The following is a 14,198-nucleotide window of genomic DNA, read 5'->3' on the forward strand; positions in this document are numbered from 1 at the left end:
ATGTGCCTTTGTCTGGCCCGGCTGCCGAGCTATTTGAGGAAAGTGGAGACGGCTTTTGTGTTTCTATCTCCTGTCAGAGGTATTTATAGCCTGCCGCTGACTAGTGCTGCCAAGCACATTGCCAGCTGGACCCTGCTCCCTTGGGGTACTGCTCCAGGCCCCTCTCCTGCCTCTCCCTCACACCACCTGCTGACAAAGGTGGATTCCTCCAAAGGGCAATCCCTCTGCATTCCTCTCCTTGGGCTGCTTGGGGCCAGCCAGACTTGGAAGGAAGGGAACAGGCCATCCCCTGGCATGGCACTCAGTTTGGCTTATGTAAGCAACCTGATCTAGTGGGTGGCATCCGTGCCCGTGGCAGGGGGGTTGAAACTAGATGGGTGGTCCCTTCCAATCCAAGCCTTTCTATGAGACTGGTGATGTTTTTTTCCGCCTGTGATCGATCTTGTGTCCTAAGCAGACATGAGAGCTGCAGGGCTCTGGCCATGAACATCAGAGGAGAGAAGGCTTTTGCCATTTCAGGGAGCAGATCTCCTTGCTGGGCTCCAGTGCTGGTGCTGGGGGCCCAGCCATGCTCAGCGGCTTTCCATGAAGGCTCTGCAGGTGGAGGTGATCTCTGTGCATTTAACCTGCGCCTGTGCTGCCTTTTCCAAAACCCCAGCTGCCTGCCTCCCTTCACCCCCATCTGCCCCATCCACAGGCTCCTTGTGCACCAAACCCACCGGCTGGGAGGGGCAGGTCCCCCGTGCCAGGCGTGCTAGAGCCGTACCACGAAACACAGCAGGGAATTCCACTCGGAGCAAGCCGCAGCCCTGCTCTCCCCACCCGGCAAATGCCACGCAGAGCTGCCCCGGCGGCACGGGTGGGCTCTCGCTGTCCCCTCGCTCCCCCCCGCCGCCTCCCCGGCAGCCCAGCCTCCGAGCTCCGCCGCTGCCTGCCAAGGTTTCCCTAGCAATGGGCCGTGTCATACAAACGCCACGTGTTGGCTTCCTCCCCGCGGCCTCCCCGGGCCGGCCGGGCCAGACCAGCCTCCCTCCAGCCTCCCTCCAGCTCCCAGAGCCTCCTTCCGCCGCCCTCCCTCCCTCCCTCCCTCCCCGCGGCCGCCCATGGCCGGGCCCTGCTCGGCGCGGCTGCAGGGCGACGTGTCCGCCTTCACCAGCGCCCTGCGCTCCCTGGTCAACAACCCCCAGTTCAGGTGAGGGGCCGGGGGGGCCGCCGCCGCCCCCCCAGCCACGCCGGAGCCCCCCCGCTGCCTGCTCGGTGCTGTTTTCCTGCGGCCCCGAGCGCTGCTGGGGGGTTGGGGGCCTGCGGGGCCGCTCAGGGACCCCCGGGCCAGCTGGTGGGGCCAGCACGGCCTGTGCACGCCGTGGGTGATCCCGCATGGCTTGTGCAGCCGTGTGGCAACAGGAGCCCTGGGCTGCCCGGGTATAGCCTCTTCCCCCGGGACAGTCATGGTCTGCCTGGAGGAGGGAAAGTCCCCACGTGTGCCCGGACCCCCTCTATCCCCAGCCGTGGTGCCAACAGGGTGTGGCAGTGTCCCAGCATAAATCCCATGCTGGGGCTCCTGCCCTTGCCAGGAGTGGGGGTATTCGCTGTGCTCCCCAGGGGCAGCATCCTGTGCTCAGCTCCTTTCCCACCCTGGTGCTTTACTTCCAACTTCCCCACACCCCAGGGGGCAAGTCACAGCCTGGCTGTCCCTACCACCTCCTTCCAGCGTGGAGAGCTGCTGCCCTGGCTGTCCTTTACCTGCATGGTATGTCCTGCCTGGTTGTGGTCATCTTCACCTACTTCCTGCTGAGGTCTGGCACAAATTCCAGAGCTATCTGAGGAAACCCCTATCTCTGCTGAAAGTTTTGGCCACTTCGAATAGAAATCCCAGTGAAAACTCCCCAGTCACAGCATCAGGCAGTGGGGAAGCAGCTGTCAGTGCCTGGTCATCCCCAGCCCGTGTCCTGCTGCTCACATCTTGCATCCCACACCCCTCATCCTGCATCCTGCAGCCTTCCTTCATTCTGCATCCTGTAGCCTGTAATCTGTGCTCTGCATACATCTACTTCATCCTGCATCCTTCCTCCTTCAGCCTGCGCCCTGCACCTTCGTTCTACGTCCTGCAGCCTGTCCTGCGTCCCAGACCTTGCATGCCATAATTGCAGCTTGCATCCCACATGTCATAATTGCAGCCTGCATCCTGCACCTTTCTTGGCCTACTTGGTTTATCGTGGTCTCCCTTGCACTAACAGTCATGGAGGACCTCTTGGGCTCTGGTCACATCACCCAGCATGCCCCAGCTGTGTGTCTCGTGATGGACACTTGGAATGACCCAAGGATGGTTGGCACATCCACTTCCCTGTGGGACACTCTGAGGGTTGGGCCATGGGTTTGTGCATGTCCTCACAGCAGCTAGAGTTTGGGTGGCATGTCTTCTCCTCACTGGCCTGCTGGGACAGAGGGAGGAACAAGGGGATGGATGGGCCGTGGCCACAGGTGCTCACAGGCTGGAGACTCCGTGCCCTTTGCCTGTTCCCTTTCCCCTGATCTTGCCCCCCTTTCCTGGGGCCATGGAGCTGGGGCACCTTTCTAGGGAGTTGAAGGGGACCAGGACAACAAGATGTTCCTTGTGCCCCAGTGTGTCCCACAGGCCTGGGGAGGGCCAGTGCCTGCCCCGCCGGCAGCAATGCTGGAGGCTGCACATTCCTGGAACAATGAGTCAGTTCCCATGAGTCAAGGAGGCTGATCCTGGTGACAGCCACACTTTCCTCGGCTCTGCTGTGCCAAAAGAGAAAGTCACTTTCTCTAGCTGTCTCTGTCCCTTCTCTGCCCTGCTCAGTGCTGGCACTCAGGGCTGTCTCTGCCAGTACCTGTGGCTCTCTGTGCTTTCCAGAGGAACTGTCTCACCTTGCCTGCAGCATTCAGGTGGCTGCAAGGAGCCGCCAACAAGGTCCCCTCTGTACCCCTGCTGGGACACAGCATTAAAAGCACCTGAATTAAAATTAAAGGGTGCTGCCCTGCTGGGGTGGGCACTCAGCAGGGCCCTTCATGTGTGCCCTGTCCCAGCCCAGGGCATCCCGTGCCCTTGCTTTCCAGGCACCCTGTCCCTCACGGTCCCCTCTCCCTGCAGTGATGTGACGTTTGTGGTGGGCCCGGAGCAGCAGAAGGTGTTTGCTCACCGCTGTGTGCTGGCGTGCCGCTGTCAGGCTTTCCGGGGGATGCTCGCCCAGGTGCCAGTGGGCAGCCAGGACTCCTCCAGCAGTGTCCCAGCCCAGGGCCCCTTCATCCTGGGCAACGTGCAGCCTGAGGTCTTCCTGGCTGTCATCGAGTTCCTCTACACCAACAGTGTCACCCTCAACAACCACATCGTGAGTGGGGATGGGGCTGGTGGGGACCGTGGGCATGGGAGGGACAACGGGAGGATGCAGGAGTAGGGGGTGCTTTGCAGATCTTGGTGTGCCAAAGTTGGAGGATGTTCTGCATGGTACTTTCTGGCTGGCTAGCAGTGCAATGAGTGTGTGAGGTCTCAGCCCAGCAGAGTGGGGTGGCCAGAGCACCTTGTCCCAGCCTTGGAACAGCTGGCTGTGCACAGCCTGGATGCTGGGAATGGGGACACCACAGCAGGAGACTTAAATTTGCCTGCATGTGGCAGCCTTACCCCCCATACCCCACCTGGGAGCTCCCATGGAGGCAGGAGCACACAAGCCCTTGGGTTGCTGTGCCCATTCATGGCCCTGCATGCTGATTCTCACAAGATCCCTTTTGCCTGCAGGCACTGGAGGTGCTGACCTCATCGGTGGAATATGGCTTGCAGGACCTGTGCAAGGTACGGCCCTGTTTAGAGTGGGGGTGGTGGTGTCTGAGTGTCCCCGTGCTGGGGAGCACCCCAGGATGGTCCCTGCATAGCTGGTGGCTGGAGGTGGCTCTGAGGAAAGCACTGTGGTGCATCACTCAGGTCCAATGCAGGCTCAGTCCTGCTTCTTGATCCTGGAAGGGGATCCCCCTTGAGGGGGTGCACCACTGTCCAGAAATCCCGCAGGGGAATCCTGGGAAATCATGGGGAAGACTGTGGGGTTTCACGTCTCCCACACAGCAAAGGGCAGCAGGAAAGCCCCTGTGCCGTTGCCCACGATTTCTTTCTGGTCATCTGACAGAGTGATGCAGTAAAGAAAGCCCCGACCCTTGGGAGCAGTCAGCACCCCAGCTGTGGTGCTGCCAGGGGGATGCTGCTTTGGGTGTGAAAGTTCTGGGAGGACAGCAGGGAGCAAAGAGGAGGGGTGTGAGCCGGATGAGGAGGGGGCAGGGAGCTGGAGCAGCTCGGTGTTGGGGAGGGTCAGGCTGATTCCTGAATTACAGCGGGCTGAACGCGTGACCTGCTGCCTCGGGCCAGGACTTCCCCTCCCTTCCCACCACGCTGCGGAAGGACCTCAGGAGCTTAGGAACTGCGGGCTGCTGTGTGCCAGGGTGGTGGGATGGGACCTGCCCCATCACCCTGTGGGGGCAAAGTTCCGATGTGGCACGGAGCTGTCAAACAGCTTAAGGGGTGTTGAAAAAAAGGGGGACCCAGTGCTCCAGCCACACAATTCACACCCCATCACCCAGCAAATGCATCCTCAGGGGGGATGACCTGCAGTGGGGAGAGCCATGAGGAGGGGAAAGGGGGCTGACCAAGGACAGCTGGGGAAGCCTGTGACTGTGTCCCTAGATGCAGGATGACATCATGTCCCTCCTGCCAATGACTCAGGGCCCTTCTGCCCCAGCTGACTTCTCCCTGCATGTGACATCCCCTTGGGTTTCCCAGGGACTCTCTCTGCCAGGCAGCTGAGATGGGCAGGAGTGAGGTCCCACTTGCTGGTAAATGTGCAGGTCTGGCTGCATCCAACCTGCATCACTCGTGTGGGTAATACCGGAGGAGTCCCCCAGGAGTCACAGGCAGAGCACAGCTGACAGACAGGGCTGAGTTAAAGCTGGGAACGCCTAATGCACTGCATCTGGCACCAGGATTGCCCCCTGTGACAGAACATGACTGCTGTTTGTCGACAGGGTGATGGGACCCACCTGGGGCTATCAGGTTGGCTGGGTTTGGTCAAATCAAGCTTGGTCCCTGGCTTAATCAGTGGTCGAGCTGTCTGCCCACAGCCATGCTACAAGACCTCATCCCACAGCCCACTGCTATCTTATGAAACCCGGGGGGGGGCTGGAAGTGCCTCTGCCCCATGTCCCATGTCCTGAGGACTCAGGGGATGCTGAGAGTTGCACGTGGGGATGGCAGGGTTGGGTCCCTGCTCTGCCAACCCTTTCCCTGTCTGCCTTCCAGCTCTGCGTCAAGTTCATCAAGGACACTCTGAGCGTGGAGCAGGTCTGCGAGGCTCTGCAGGTAAGAGTGACACCAGTAGTGTCAAAAAAGCTTAAAAATAACCATAAAATTTGAGGCAGGAGCAGGCCTGACCCTCCTGCTGTTGGCTGGATGGTGGGGCTACCACTGTCTCCCCAGCTTTGGCCCATAAGCTGCCCTGCCAGCTCTCAGGCACATTGTACCAGGGCTGCAAGAGACACTGGGGCCACCAGAGCCTGTCAGAGAAATGTCCTCACACTGCCCTGAGCAGGGCTGGCCAGAACTCCCCAGTGCCAGGGCCTTGCCATGATCTGCATGAAATGGGGAGTCACTGGGTTTCTGGGAGCCACTCCCAAAACCCCTGCTGAGAGTTGGGGCACCTAAAAACAGCCTTAGGGAGGTCCTAATGGCTCTGCCATGCTCCTTGGTAGGACCAAGGCTGTTCCCCAGAGAAAGGGGATTTGTTTCATCTCCCACAAGCTGAAGGGATCCTCTTGGAGTGAGGTGCCTGCCCCAGAGCACAGAGCTCCAGCCAGATGTGATGCCAGACCACCGTGGCATAAGCAGAGCTAAAACTGGCCTGGAGGAAACAAAACAAGAAACCCCAAAACCCCAGAACAAAACAAACCTGAAAAAAACAGCTCATCTTCCATCTCCACTTGCGTCAGTGCTGGTCCCCTGCTGTGGTGGAGGGGGAGGTGATGTTCACCCTGCCTGTGCTGGTCCCAAATACCCTGCACACAGGGGCTGCCACCACAGGGGGATGGGGACATGTCCTCCTGGTGCCCAGGGCAGTGCCAGCCCTGGGACAAGCATTGCTCAGTAGGGCTGGGGGAAATGAGAGCACCCCAAATTCCTGCTGCAGTGGGGGATGGCAGCTATGGGTCAGGCTGGAGCTGGCAGCAGGGCATACAGCACTTGTGGGGGGGCTTTAAGCTGACCCTGTGCCCACACAAGGAGCACTGGGGACTGGTGGTCCCACGTGCCCACAGAGTGACCTTGTGAGAGAAACACCAGGGCTTCTCCCCCACTGTGGGCTGGGTGATGTTTCTGAGCAGCAGTGGAAAATAACATCTGATGGTGGGGCCGGATGACCAAAAAAACCCTTTGTCTTGGGGCAGGCCAGAAGGTCCCCTTCCTCCCCACACCCTCACCATGATACCCACACACAGGGATGTTCACCTCACCTGGGTCCCTGAGAGTGCCCATGTCTCTGTAGGGCTTTGACAGGGGGTCCCTCCTGCCCCAGACCCCAGACTTGCAGGTGTCTGCGTTGTCCCACAGGCTGCGGTGGCCTATGGGCAGACAGACCTCCAGCAGCACTGCCTGGCCTTCATCGAGGGCTGCACCGCGGTACGGCACCAGGTGATGGGGGAGCATGGTGCAGGGTACCCCAGGGCTTGGGGGGCACCTGGCGTGGAGAACATTGTGGGACACAGCATGAGGCAAGGGAGCCGGGCCCCTAGGAATGGGGTACCTGGAGACTGGGAAAAGGAGCAAATGGTATTTGGAGAGAAGATGCTGGGTGTCAGGCAGAGGCAGGCTGGGGGTACTGGAGTGCCAGAGGATTGAGGTCTGGGTGGGGGGGAGATGCTGGGGTGCCAGGCAGGGATGGCACCAGGATGGGTCGGATGGCCCATTGCCGGGGTGGTGGTTGTGTGGGGTCACGGTTCCAGTGCCCTGTTGCTGTGCTGTGCTGGCAGGCAGTGGTGCGGACACAGGGTTTCCGTGAGCTCTCGGATGTGGTGCTGGCGCGGGTGCTGCGCAGCGACCGCCTGGCCGTGGATGAGCTGGACCTGGTGCAGGCTGTGCGGGAGTGGGCACACGTCAGCTCGGTGAGTGTAACGCAGCAGCAACCACCCAGGGGTGCCCACGCTGGGAACCCAGGCACCCTGTCCCAGGGCTGTGTGATGGACACAGGAGATGTGTCACTCCCCCCAAGCCCCTGCCTTCCCCAGTGCCCAGGGCATCACCAGCCCTATCCCTCACACACTGCTGTTGTCAGGCTGTCCTGGAGCGGCCAGTGCCTGAGGTGGCTGCTCTGCCCGTGCGGGAGCTGCGCCTGCCCTTGCTGGCACCCAGCGAACTGGTGACACTGGAGAGCCACAACCAGCGGGATCTGCTCATCCCGGTGAGCTGCTGCCAGTTCTTGGGGTATCCTGGCTCAACTCCAGGGCTGGAGGACGCTGCGGGGTGGGGTTTGGGTTTTAATGCCCCCATTCCTCTCCCCATCCCCACAGGTGGAGAGCATCGCAGCGGCCTGGCGTGCCCACGCACTGAGAAAGGGCAGTGGGGTGCCCTCCCGCCTCTGCCGGCCCCGCCGTGGCACACGGCCCCGTGACCATCACCGGCACCTCGAGCCACACACCAAGTAGGGGCTGGGCAACGAGTTTTGTCCAGCCCAGCCAGGGGCTCTGCAGCAGGGCAGGCTGTGGGGCTGGGCAGTGATGCTGCCACGGCCGAGAGCATCGATAAGGTGCTTTGTCCTATGCCGTGGCGTCAGGGCCAGGGCAGGATGCCGAGGTCATCCCAAAAAGGGATGCAGGGACTGGGGGCAGGGTAGAGCTGGGCTATGGGATGGGTACGAGGGAACGGCAGGCAGCCCATACAGTGGCCAAGGGGTGGCAGGGCTGCAGGGGTCCCTGCGGGATGGGGACACAGGATGAGCTCTCCCTTCCCCGGGGCCGTGCTGCCCTCCCCCGGCAGCAGGGCCATGGTGCAGCGGGAGAGCTCCAGCACCTGCCCGGGCAGGGACACGGTCCCCCGGGGGCTTGGGAAGGGGACAAGTAGGAAAGGCGGCACGGGCATCTCTGCACAACACCACAGGCTCCCACCCCCCAACCCCTTGCAAGCCCTGCCAGCAGGCCACACACACACATGTACTGACACAGGCTGCCAGCCCCCCATCTGCCACACACACTCTTACACACAGTGGGCGACCCCCCTTGCGCCCCACATTGCGTGTGCACACACAGCTGGGTCTGTCTCAAGCACACAAAACCCCGCTCCAGCTGTACCCGCCAGGAGAAAGGGTCGGACACAGCAGGTAATTTATATATAATATATATATTTACTCTTTAAAAATAAACCTTCAGTCCCCACTACCGCCTGTACAAACTACAAAAATAAACCTTTGCTCTCTTTGATATAAATAACTTAGATGGCGTGTTGGGGGGGGGAGGCTGCCCACCGTGCCCACGCCTGGCACGGGGACAGGGTCCCCGAGGCCACCCCTGCTCAGCGGCAGTGTCTGGGGGCTGGGGGGGCTGGGGCTGCAGGCACGGCAGACACCGCTGGAGTTAAAGTGCTGGGTAAGGGCGCGGACGGTGCCCGGGGTGGGGACGGGGACAGGGGCTGGCTGCAGGGACAGCCCCGTTGCACGGGGACATGGTGAGAAATACGGTTTCCCAGCAAGATGTGCCCGGTGGCACCGCGGGAGCCCACGTCAGCATGCACTGTCCTGTGCGTGCTCCAGCACGTGCCATCACCTGGGCAGAGCACGGGTGTGGCACGAGGGGCCGTGACCCTGGGACAGCTCAGGGGCTTGGCACAGCAAGGACCATTCCAAGGATCTCCCACTTCCAAAATCCTGCCTGTGCAGTGGGGAGCAACAGTCTCCCTTTCTCCACCATGGCACATCCATGATGTCCAACCCTTCCATGCTTGCCACTGGGGAAACTGAGGCACGGAGTAGCGCATCGGAGGGGGTGAGCTGCCCACGGAGTGGGGGCATGAACCAGGTCTGCACCCCTGGGCTCCTGCTGCCTCCAGTGGGCAGCCCTGCACTGGCAAAGGGTCTGCCCGCTCCCTGCCTGCACTCTGGGCAGCGGGGCAAGGCCGTAGGCTGAGAAATAAATCTTTTAAAATAAGCTTAAAAATATATATCTCTCTATAGATAGTTTCCCTTTGCAATAAATAAAGGTGGGGGGTGCCCGCCCCAGGCCTTGCCCGTGGCATGCCAGGGCACAGTTGGCTCTGGGACTGCCCCTTTATCAGGACGGGGGGCATCAGGGCACCCTGTTGGGGTACCCCAGCTCATGGCCTGGGATGGGTGGTCCCAGGAGGAGGTGATAGGGAGCAAGCAGTGACCCCACAGAGGGGGAGCTGGCATGGCACCAAGTCCACCTTGCCAGCAGCTCCAGAAACAGAGGGGGGAGTTAGTGCTTCCATTTCTGGGGGGCAACAAGTCCAGGGCAGGATAACCCCAAACCCTGGGTGACAGGACATGGCACCAACGGCACAGCCTCAGGTGAGGGACACGCGGGCACGGCGTGGCCTGCACACAGCTTGCATAGAAGTGCCAGCCTGCCCTACCAAGCCCTGTTGCAGGGTGCAGGGGGGCCGGTCCTCCTCGGCCGAGATCGCTCTGGCCATTAGCAGCACAACGCGGGCGACCCCGCTCTGCACCCTCCTGTGCCCACCGGGTGCTGGGGAGATGCTCTGCCCAGGAACCAGCAACCTGCAGAGAGAGAGAGAGAGAGATTTGGGGGGTCAGCTGGGTCTCTCCACACACACCTCGCACCCCCACTCTGCCGTGCATCAGTCCCAGGGTAGGGTGTCCCCACGCTCACCTAGCGCTGGGCACCTGCCCCGTGGTGTCCCATGCTCTGCATCTCAAAGGCATCGGGCACGGCGGTGCCGCTGGTACTGGGCACGCTGGGCTCGTCCAGGCAGTCCCGCTCGCTGCTGGCGAAGCCCTCAGGGCTGAAGGTGGGGTAGGAGCCAGGCAGTGTGGGGTGCAGGGCCACCGTCACCGACGCGGTGGCCGTGACGGTGGTGTAGCTGCCAGCAGGACCCTGCAGGTGGGTGCTGTAGGTGGGCAGGGCTGCAGTGGGGGCTGGCCGGGTGCCCGGCGGGCAGGGCTGTAGGTGTTCTCGGGGCAGTGTGGGGCACGGCTCCCCAAAGGGCAGGGTGGGTGCAGGCTGCGGGCCAGAAGCCTCCTTCTTCCCCTGAACCTCCAGGCTGTCCTTGTAGGGCTTCAGCACCTGGAGGGGAACATGAAGCATGAGGGTCCCCAGTCATACTGAGCATTCCTCCAGCAACGCCACCAGCACCACATGGGCACCCGTGCCCCAGCTCTATCCATGACCCTCTCCCAGGGAATGCAGGGGAGCCAGCGATGCCACGACGGGCAGAGACACTCACAGTGATGCGGGGGAAGCTGGGGTCCTTGCCAGCCTCCAGTAGGATGTGTGCTGGGGTGGGGGGCACAATGAAGGGTCCCCGGGGGTTGCCTGGCCCCACACCCTCCGTGTAGTGCTCTGTGTCCGAGGGCTCAGTGAAGGTGGCAGGCCAGGCTGGAGCACGCCGGACATACAGCCCTCCAGGGCCCAGGCATGGGGGCACCGACTCTGGTGGGGTTAGGCAGGGGCCATTATCCACTAGGGATGCCTGGGGAGAGAAGACAGTGTTGGAGGAGCCGGGGATATACAAAGATGAAAGAATGTGGAGAAATAGAGTATTGGGTTGATGCGAGGATGGGGACGCAGGTGATTCCAGGTGAAGCAGGGATGGAATCAAATGGGTCAGGGAGAGATGGGGGAAGTTGAGTGTGGGGTGAGGGAGGAATGGGGTCAGGTAGAGGCAAATTGGATATGGGTCAGAGAAAGGATGGGGTACAGGAGGGATGGTACAGAGTGATGGAAGGACTCAAGTACGAGACAAGGCTGGGACTGGAAAAGGCAAGCATGGGTATAGGGTGAAGGGGGGACAGGGTGAGGAGCAATGGGGGATGGAGAGGGGTGGGTACGGGGTTGGGGAGGGCCAAGGATAGGCAGGATGGGGGGTTTTGTACCTCAGGGGGTGGCCCAACGACAGAGAGCAGGACGGGCAGCAGCACCAGCCCGTTGAGCAGCCCCAGCAGCGTCAGGATGGTCAGCACCGCAAAGAAGTACCTGGGGGTCACAGGCAGAAGGGGTAAGCAGGCACAGGCATCATGAATCACGTCCCACCCCAAACATGGCTTTCCATGCCACATGCCCTGGCCCCGCGGTGTCTCCCCAGTCTCCATGCAAGATGGAATGGGTGTCCCCAGCAAGACACATCCTTAGCAGCTGCCACACATCCCCACCACCAGCCTGAGGAACTGCCACACTCCCTTTGCCAAAGCTTTTGGAGGGCAGCAAGTGGCTGGTTTACCCTCCTTCAGTGCTCACCTCATGATGAAGTCAAACTCAGAGCCGGCCAGCATGAGGACACCCAGGAGGGTGGAGACAGCACCATCCATCACGGGGGCAAAGGTGTGCTCCAGCGCTGCAGCCGAGCGCACATTCCTGCTCCCCACAGCTGTCAGGAAGCCCTGAGTGGGATGGGGATGTCACACAGGGCTTGTCCCTGTGTGCCACCCATGGTGTGCCACCCATTGGCATATGGCCAAGGGAGTGAGGGTGCCAGGGAGTGGGAACTGGGCTCACCAGGGCCACATGAACAGTGAACTCCACACCGATGCCCACCGAGGCGATGAGGATGACCACTGGGATGGCGCTCAGCTTGATGCCCATCAGCCCCATGATGCCAAACAGCTCCACAGCCATCATGGCCAGGATGGACACCTGAGGGGTGGTGTGGTCAGTCAGGGGTGGCTCTGACTGGCTGTCCCCTCTGCCTGGCAAGCTTGATGCTACTCCTCCATATAGGGCAGCCTCATCTCACTGACCCTTTTCCCTCTATTCGGGTTCCCTCTATATTTCTATCCCAGCCAGTCCCTATTTGGAGTGTCCCTCTGTCCCACCTACTGGGGGTGGCCCTCACCGTGCTCTGCATAAATGTCCTCAAACCCCTGCCCACTACACACGTTCCCTTCCTAAGAGGTGTCCCTAATCCCTCCATATTGGTCCCCCACTCACTGTCACCTCCATATGGGTGTGATATAACTGACCCCTCCATACAGCAGTCCCCCACCCACTGCCACCCCTATATGGGTGTCCCTTCCTCCCCAGGGTGCCCCTGGCCACCCCATCGCCCAATTCCCATGACACAGGTGCCCAGGGCCACTCAGCAGGACGGGAGAAAGGCTGGATGCCCCTGACCCCACCCATCAGGACCATCCCCATGCATCAGGGTGCGTACTCACGATGATGCCAGCTGTCCAGGGGTTGAGCAGCAGCAGGGCGCAGACGAGGAAGGTGCAGGCCAGCAGGATGCTGATGGCCAGCAGGAACCAGTGCCGCAGGCCGATGTACTGCTCCCAGAAGAGGAAGGGGTATCCGCTGGGGTAGCTCAGCACGCCGTGGCGCTGGGCGGCCTCCCGGCAGATGGCCCGCACGCTCTCAATCGCCTCCACGAAGTCGGACGTGCGACGCAGCCCACTCAGGTAGAAAGGGAACTGGGCGAACTCCAGCGGCTGGGCTGCTGGAACTGGGGAGAGAACGGGCAGTGTGAGGGTACAGGCAGTGTGGGGGTACAGGCAGCATGAGAGCACCACGGTCACACCAGTCTGAGTGCAGCCTGGGCAGCCTGATGCCTGGCTGGGTACCATGGCTCTTTGGAGTGTGTGGGGAGCAGGCTGTGGGCAAGGAGGAGGGGTTTTCCCTGCTGGCAGGATGCTTGTGGGGAAGTGGGTCACGCGGAGCAGAAGGGAAATAGAGAGGCTTCTTTGCACTGAGAAGCTCATGAGCAGGAGCAGGGGTGCATTGCTGTGTGCTAAGGGCACAGGGAGTGCACAGAGAGTGCACAGAGGGCTGCTCAGGGTGTGGAGTGCAGGGAGACATGGGTGGGGCACTGAGAAGAAGGTAGTTTATCAGATGGGATGGGGGATGTTGGGGGTTTTTCTTCAGGGCAAAAAGGTGTGGGGAGTAGGGTACTCTGCAGGAGGATGCCACAGGGAGCCCTCTGTGCTCACTCACTTCGCAGGTTCTCGCCCGTGGTGTCGTACTTGTCATGAATCCACTCAGGTGGTGGGGGGTAGAAGTTGGCCTGGGAGGCAGCAAAGCCCAGGGGGTCGTTGCTGGCCCACACCGTGAGGCAGATATAGAAGGTGTCAGGGGGGATGATGCCGTTCTCATCCACCAGCCGCCGCGTGGTCAGCTACGGGAGAGACAGGAGACGGCATGAGCTGGGCAGCAGGCACAGAGTTGTCCCCAGCCCAGTCACTCCAGCCCTGTCCCCACGCACCTGATTGAAGTTGAAGGGCTCCTTCTTGTTGCCGGTCTGGATTAGGAGTTTGTATGCCAGCGCCCCGTCCTCGGAGCCATTGCGGTAGCTGTCATGGGTGATGCGCCCGGCCTGCCAGTCCCTGTCGAAGGTGGCCTGAAGCCCTGGGAATGCAGCATGGGGACTGAGCATCCCTGGGGACACACCATCCTGCACACCACCCCATGTGACCCAGGGAACACGGTGCCAGCGGGACGGGTGCACAGAAACCCCAGGGCTCAGCTTCCAGTGCTGGGCACTTTGGGACTACCCTCCCCAGGGTGATGCACACCAGAAAAGGCATTCCCGGGTCAGCAGGGAGCACGAAGGCTGGGGAGAGGGTCGTTGGACAGGGGAGATCACGGAAAAGAGGCATGTCCCTCACCTCGCAGCCAGTCCTGGAAGTAATGGAGCCACATCTTGGGCAGGTCGCGATTTCCCTCCCGCACCACATATTTGACGGTGCTGAAGGCCTGGTGCAGGCTCAGCAGGGCAGCTTGGGCACCCGGGTAGTGGAAGCCACCCTTGGTGACAATGAACATGTTGTAGAAGGAGAAGTACTTGAACTGGGCCGAGATGAAGGCGTGTGCCTTGGTGTCCCGTGGCACAATGTCCGTCAGGTAGAGGCCGTCATGCACCATGGTGGTGCCGTAGAGGCTCAGCCCCAGCAGTGCCAGGAACAGCACCACCACTACCGCCTGCGGGGACAGGAGGGGGGTCAGGCAGGGTCCCGTGCCACCCACCCACC

The 14,198-nt window shown here is 61.3% G+C and overlaps 2 protein-coding genes across 2 annotated transcripts in view; one reads left to right on the top strand and one right to left on the bottom strand.

Moving 5' to 3' along the window:
- BTBD19 (BTB domain containing 19) lies at window positions 1-8,472 on the top strand. The gene is made up of 9 exons (XM_027747264.2): window positions 1-145; window positions 1,048-1,192; window positions 3,116-3,353; window positions 3,758-3,811; window positions 5,303-5,362; window positions 6,605-6,673; window positions 7,024-7,155; window positions 7,326-7,451; window positions 7,561-8,472. The coding sequence occupies exons 1-9, from the start codon at window positions 1-3 to the stop codon at window positions 7,693-7,695; spliced, it is 1,104 nt and encodes a 367-aa protein (XP_027603065.2). The 3' UTR covers window positions 7,696-8,472.
- The window catches only part of PTCH2 (patched 2), a 21,461-nt gene continuing 15,630 nt past the window's right edge, over window positions 8,368-14,198 (bottom strand). The window contains exons 15-24 of the mRNA XM_039384696.1: window positions 13,836-14,148; window positions 13,433-13,575; window positions 13,165-13,345; window positions 12,393-12,676; window positions 11,734-11,871; window positions 11,476-11,618; window positions 11,115-11,214; window positions 10,466-10,711; window positions 9,892-10,305; window positions 8,368-9,779 (exon numbers count right to left, since the gene is read on the bottom strand). Of these exons, the coding sequence (XP_039240630.1) occupies window positions 9,892-10,305; window positions 10,466-10,711; window positions 11,115-11,214; window positions 11,476-11,618; window positions 11,734-11,871; window positions 12,393-12,676; window positions 13,165-13,345; window positions 13,433-13,575; window positions 13,836-14,148 (1,962 nt within the window). The 3' untranslated portion in view covers window positions 8,368-9,779. The remainder of the gene's footprint in view (window positions 9,780-9,891; window positions 10,306-10,465; window positions 10,712-11,114; window positions 11,215-11,475; window positions 11,619-11,733; window positions 11,872-12,392; window positions 12,677-13,164; window positions 13,346-13,432; window positions 13,576-13,835; window positions 14,149-14,198) is intronic.

This window comes from Pipra filicauda, unplaced genomic scaffold (assembly GCF_003945595.2).
Source record: "Pipra filicauda isolate LSUMZ 115617 unplaced genomic scaffold, ASM394559v2 scaffold36_size6622888_pilon, whole genome shotgun sequence".
Lineage (NCBI taxonomy): Eukaryota > Metazoa > Chordata > Aves > Passeriformes > Pipridae > Pipra > Pipra filicauda.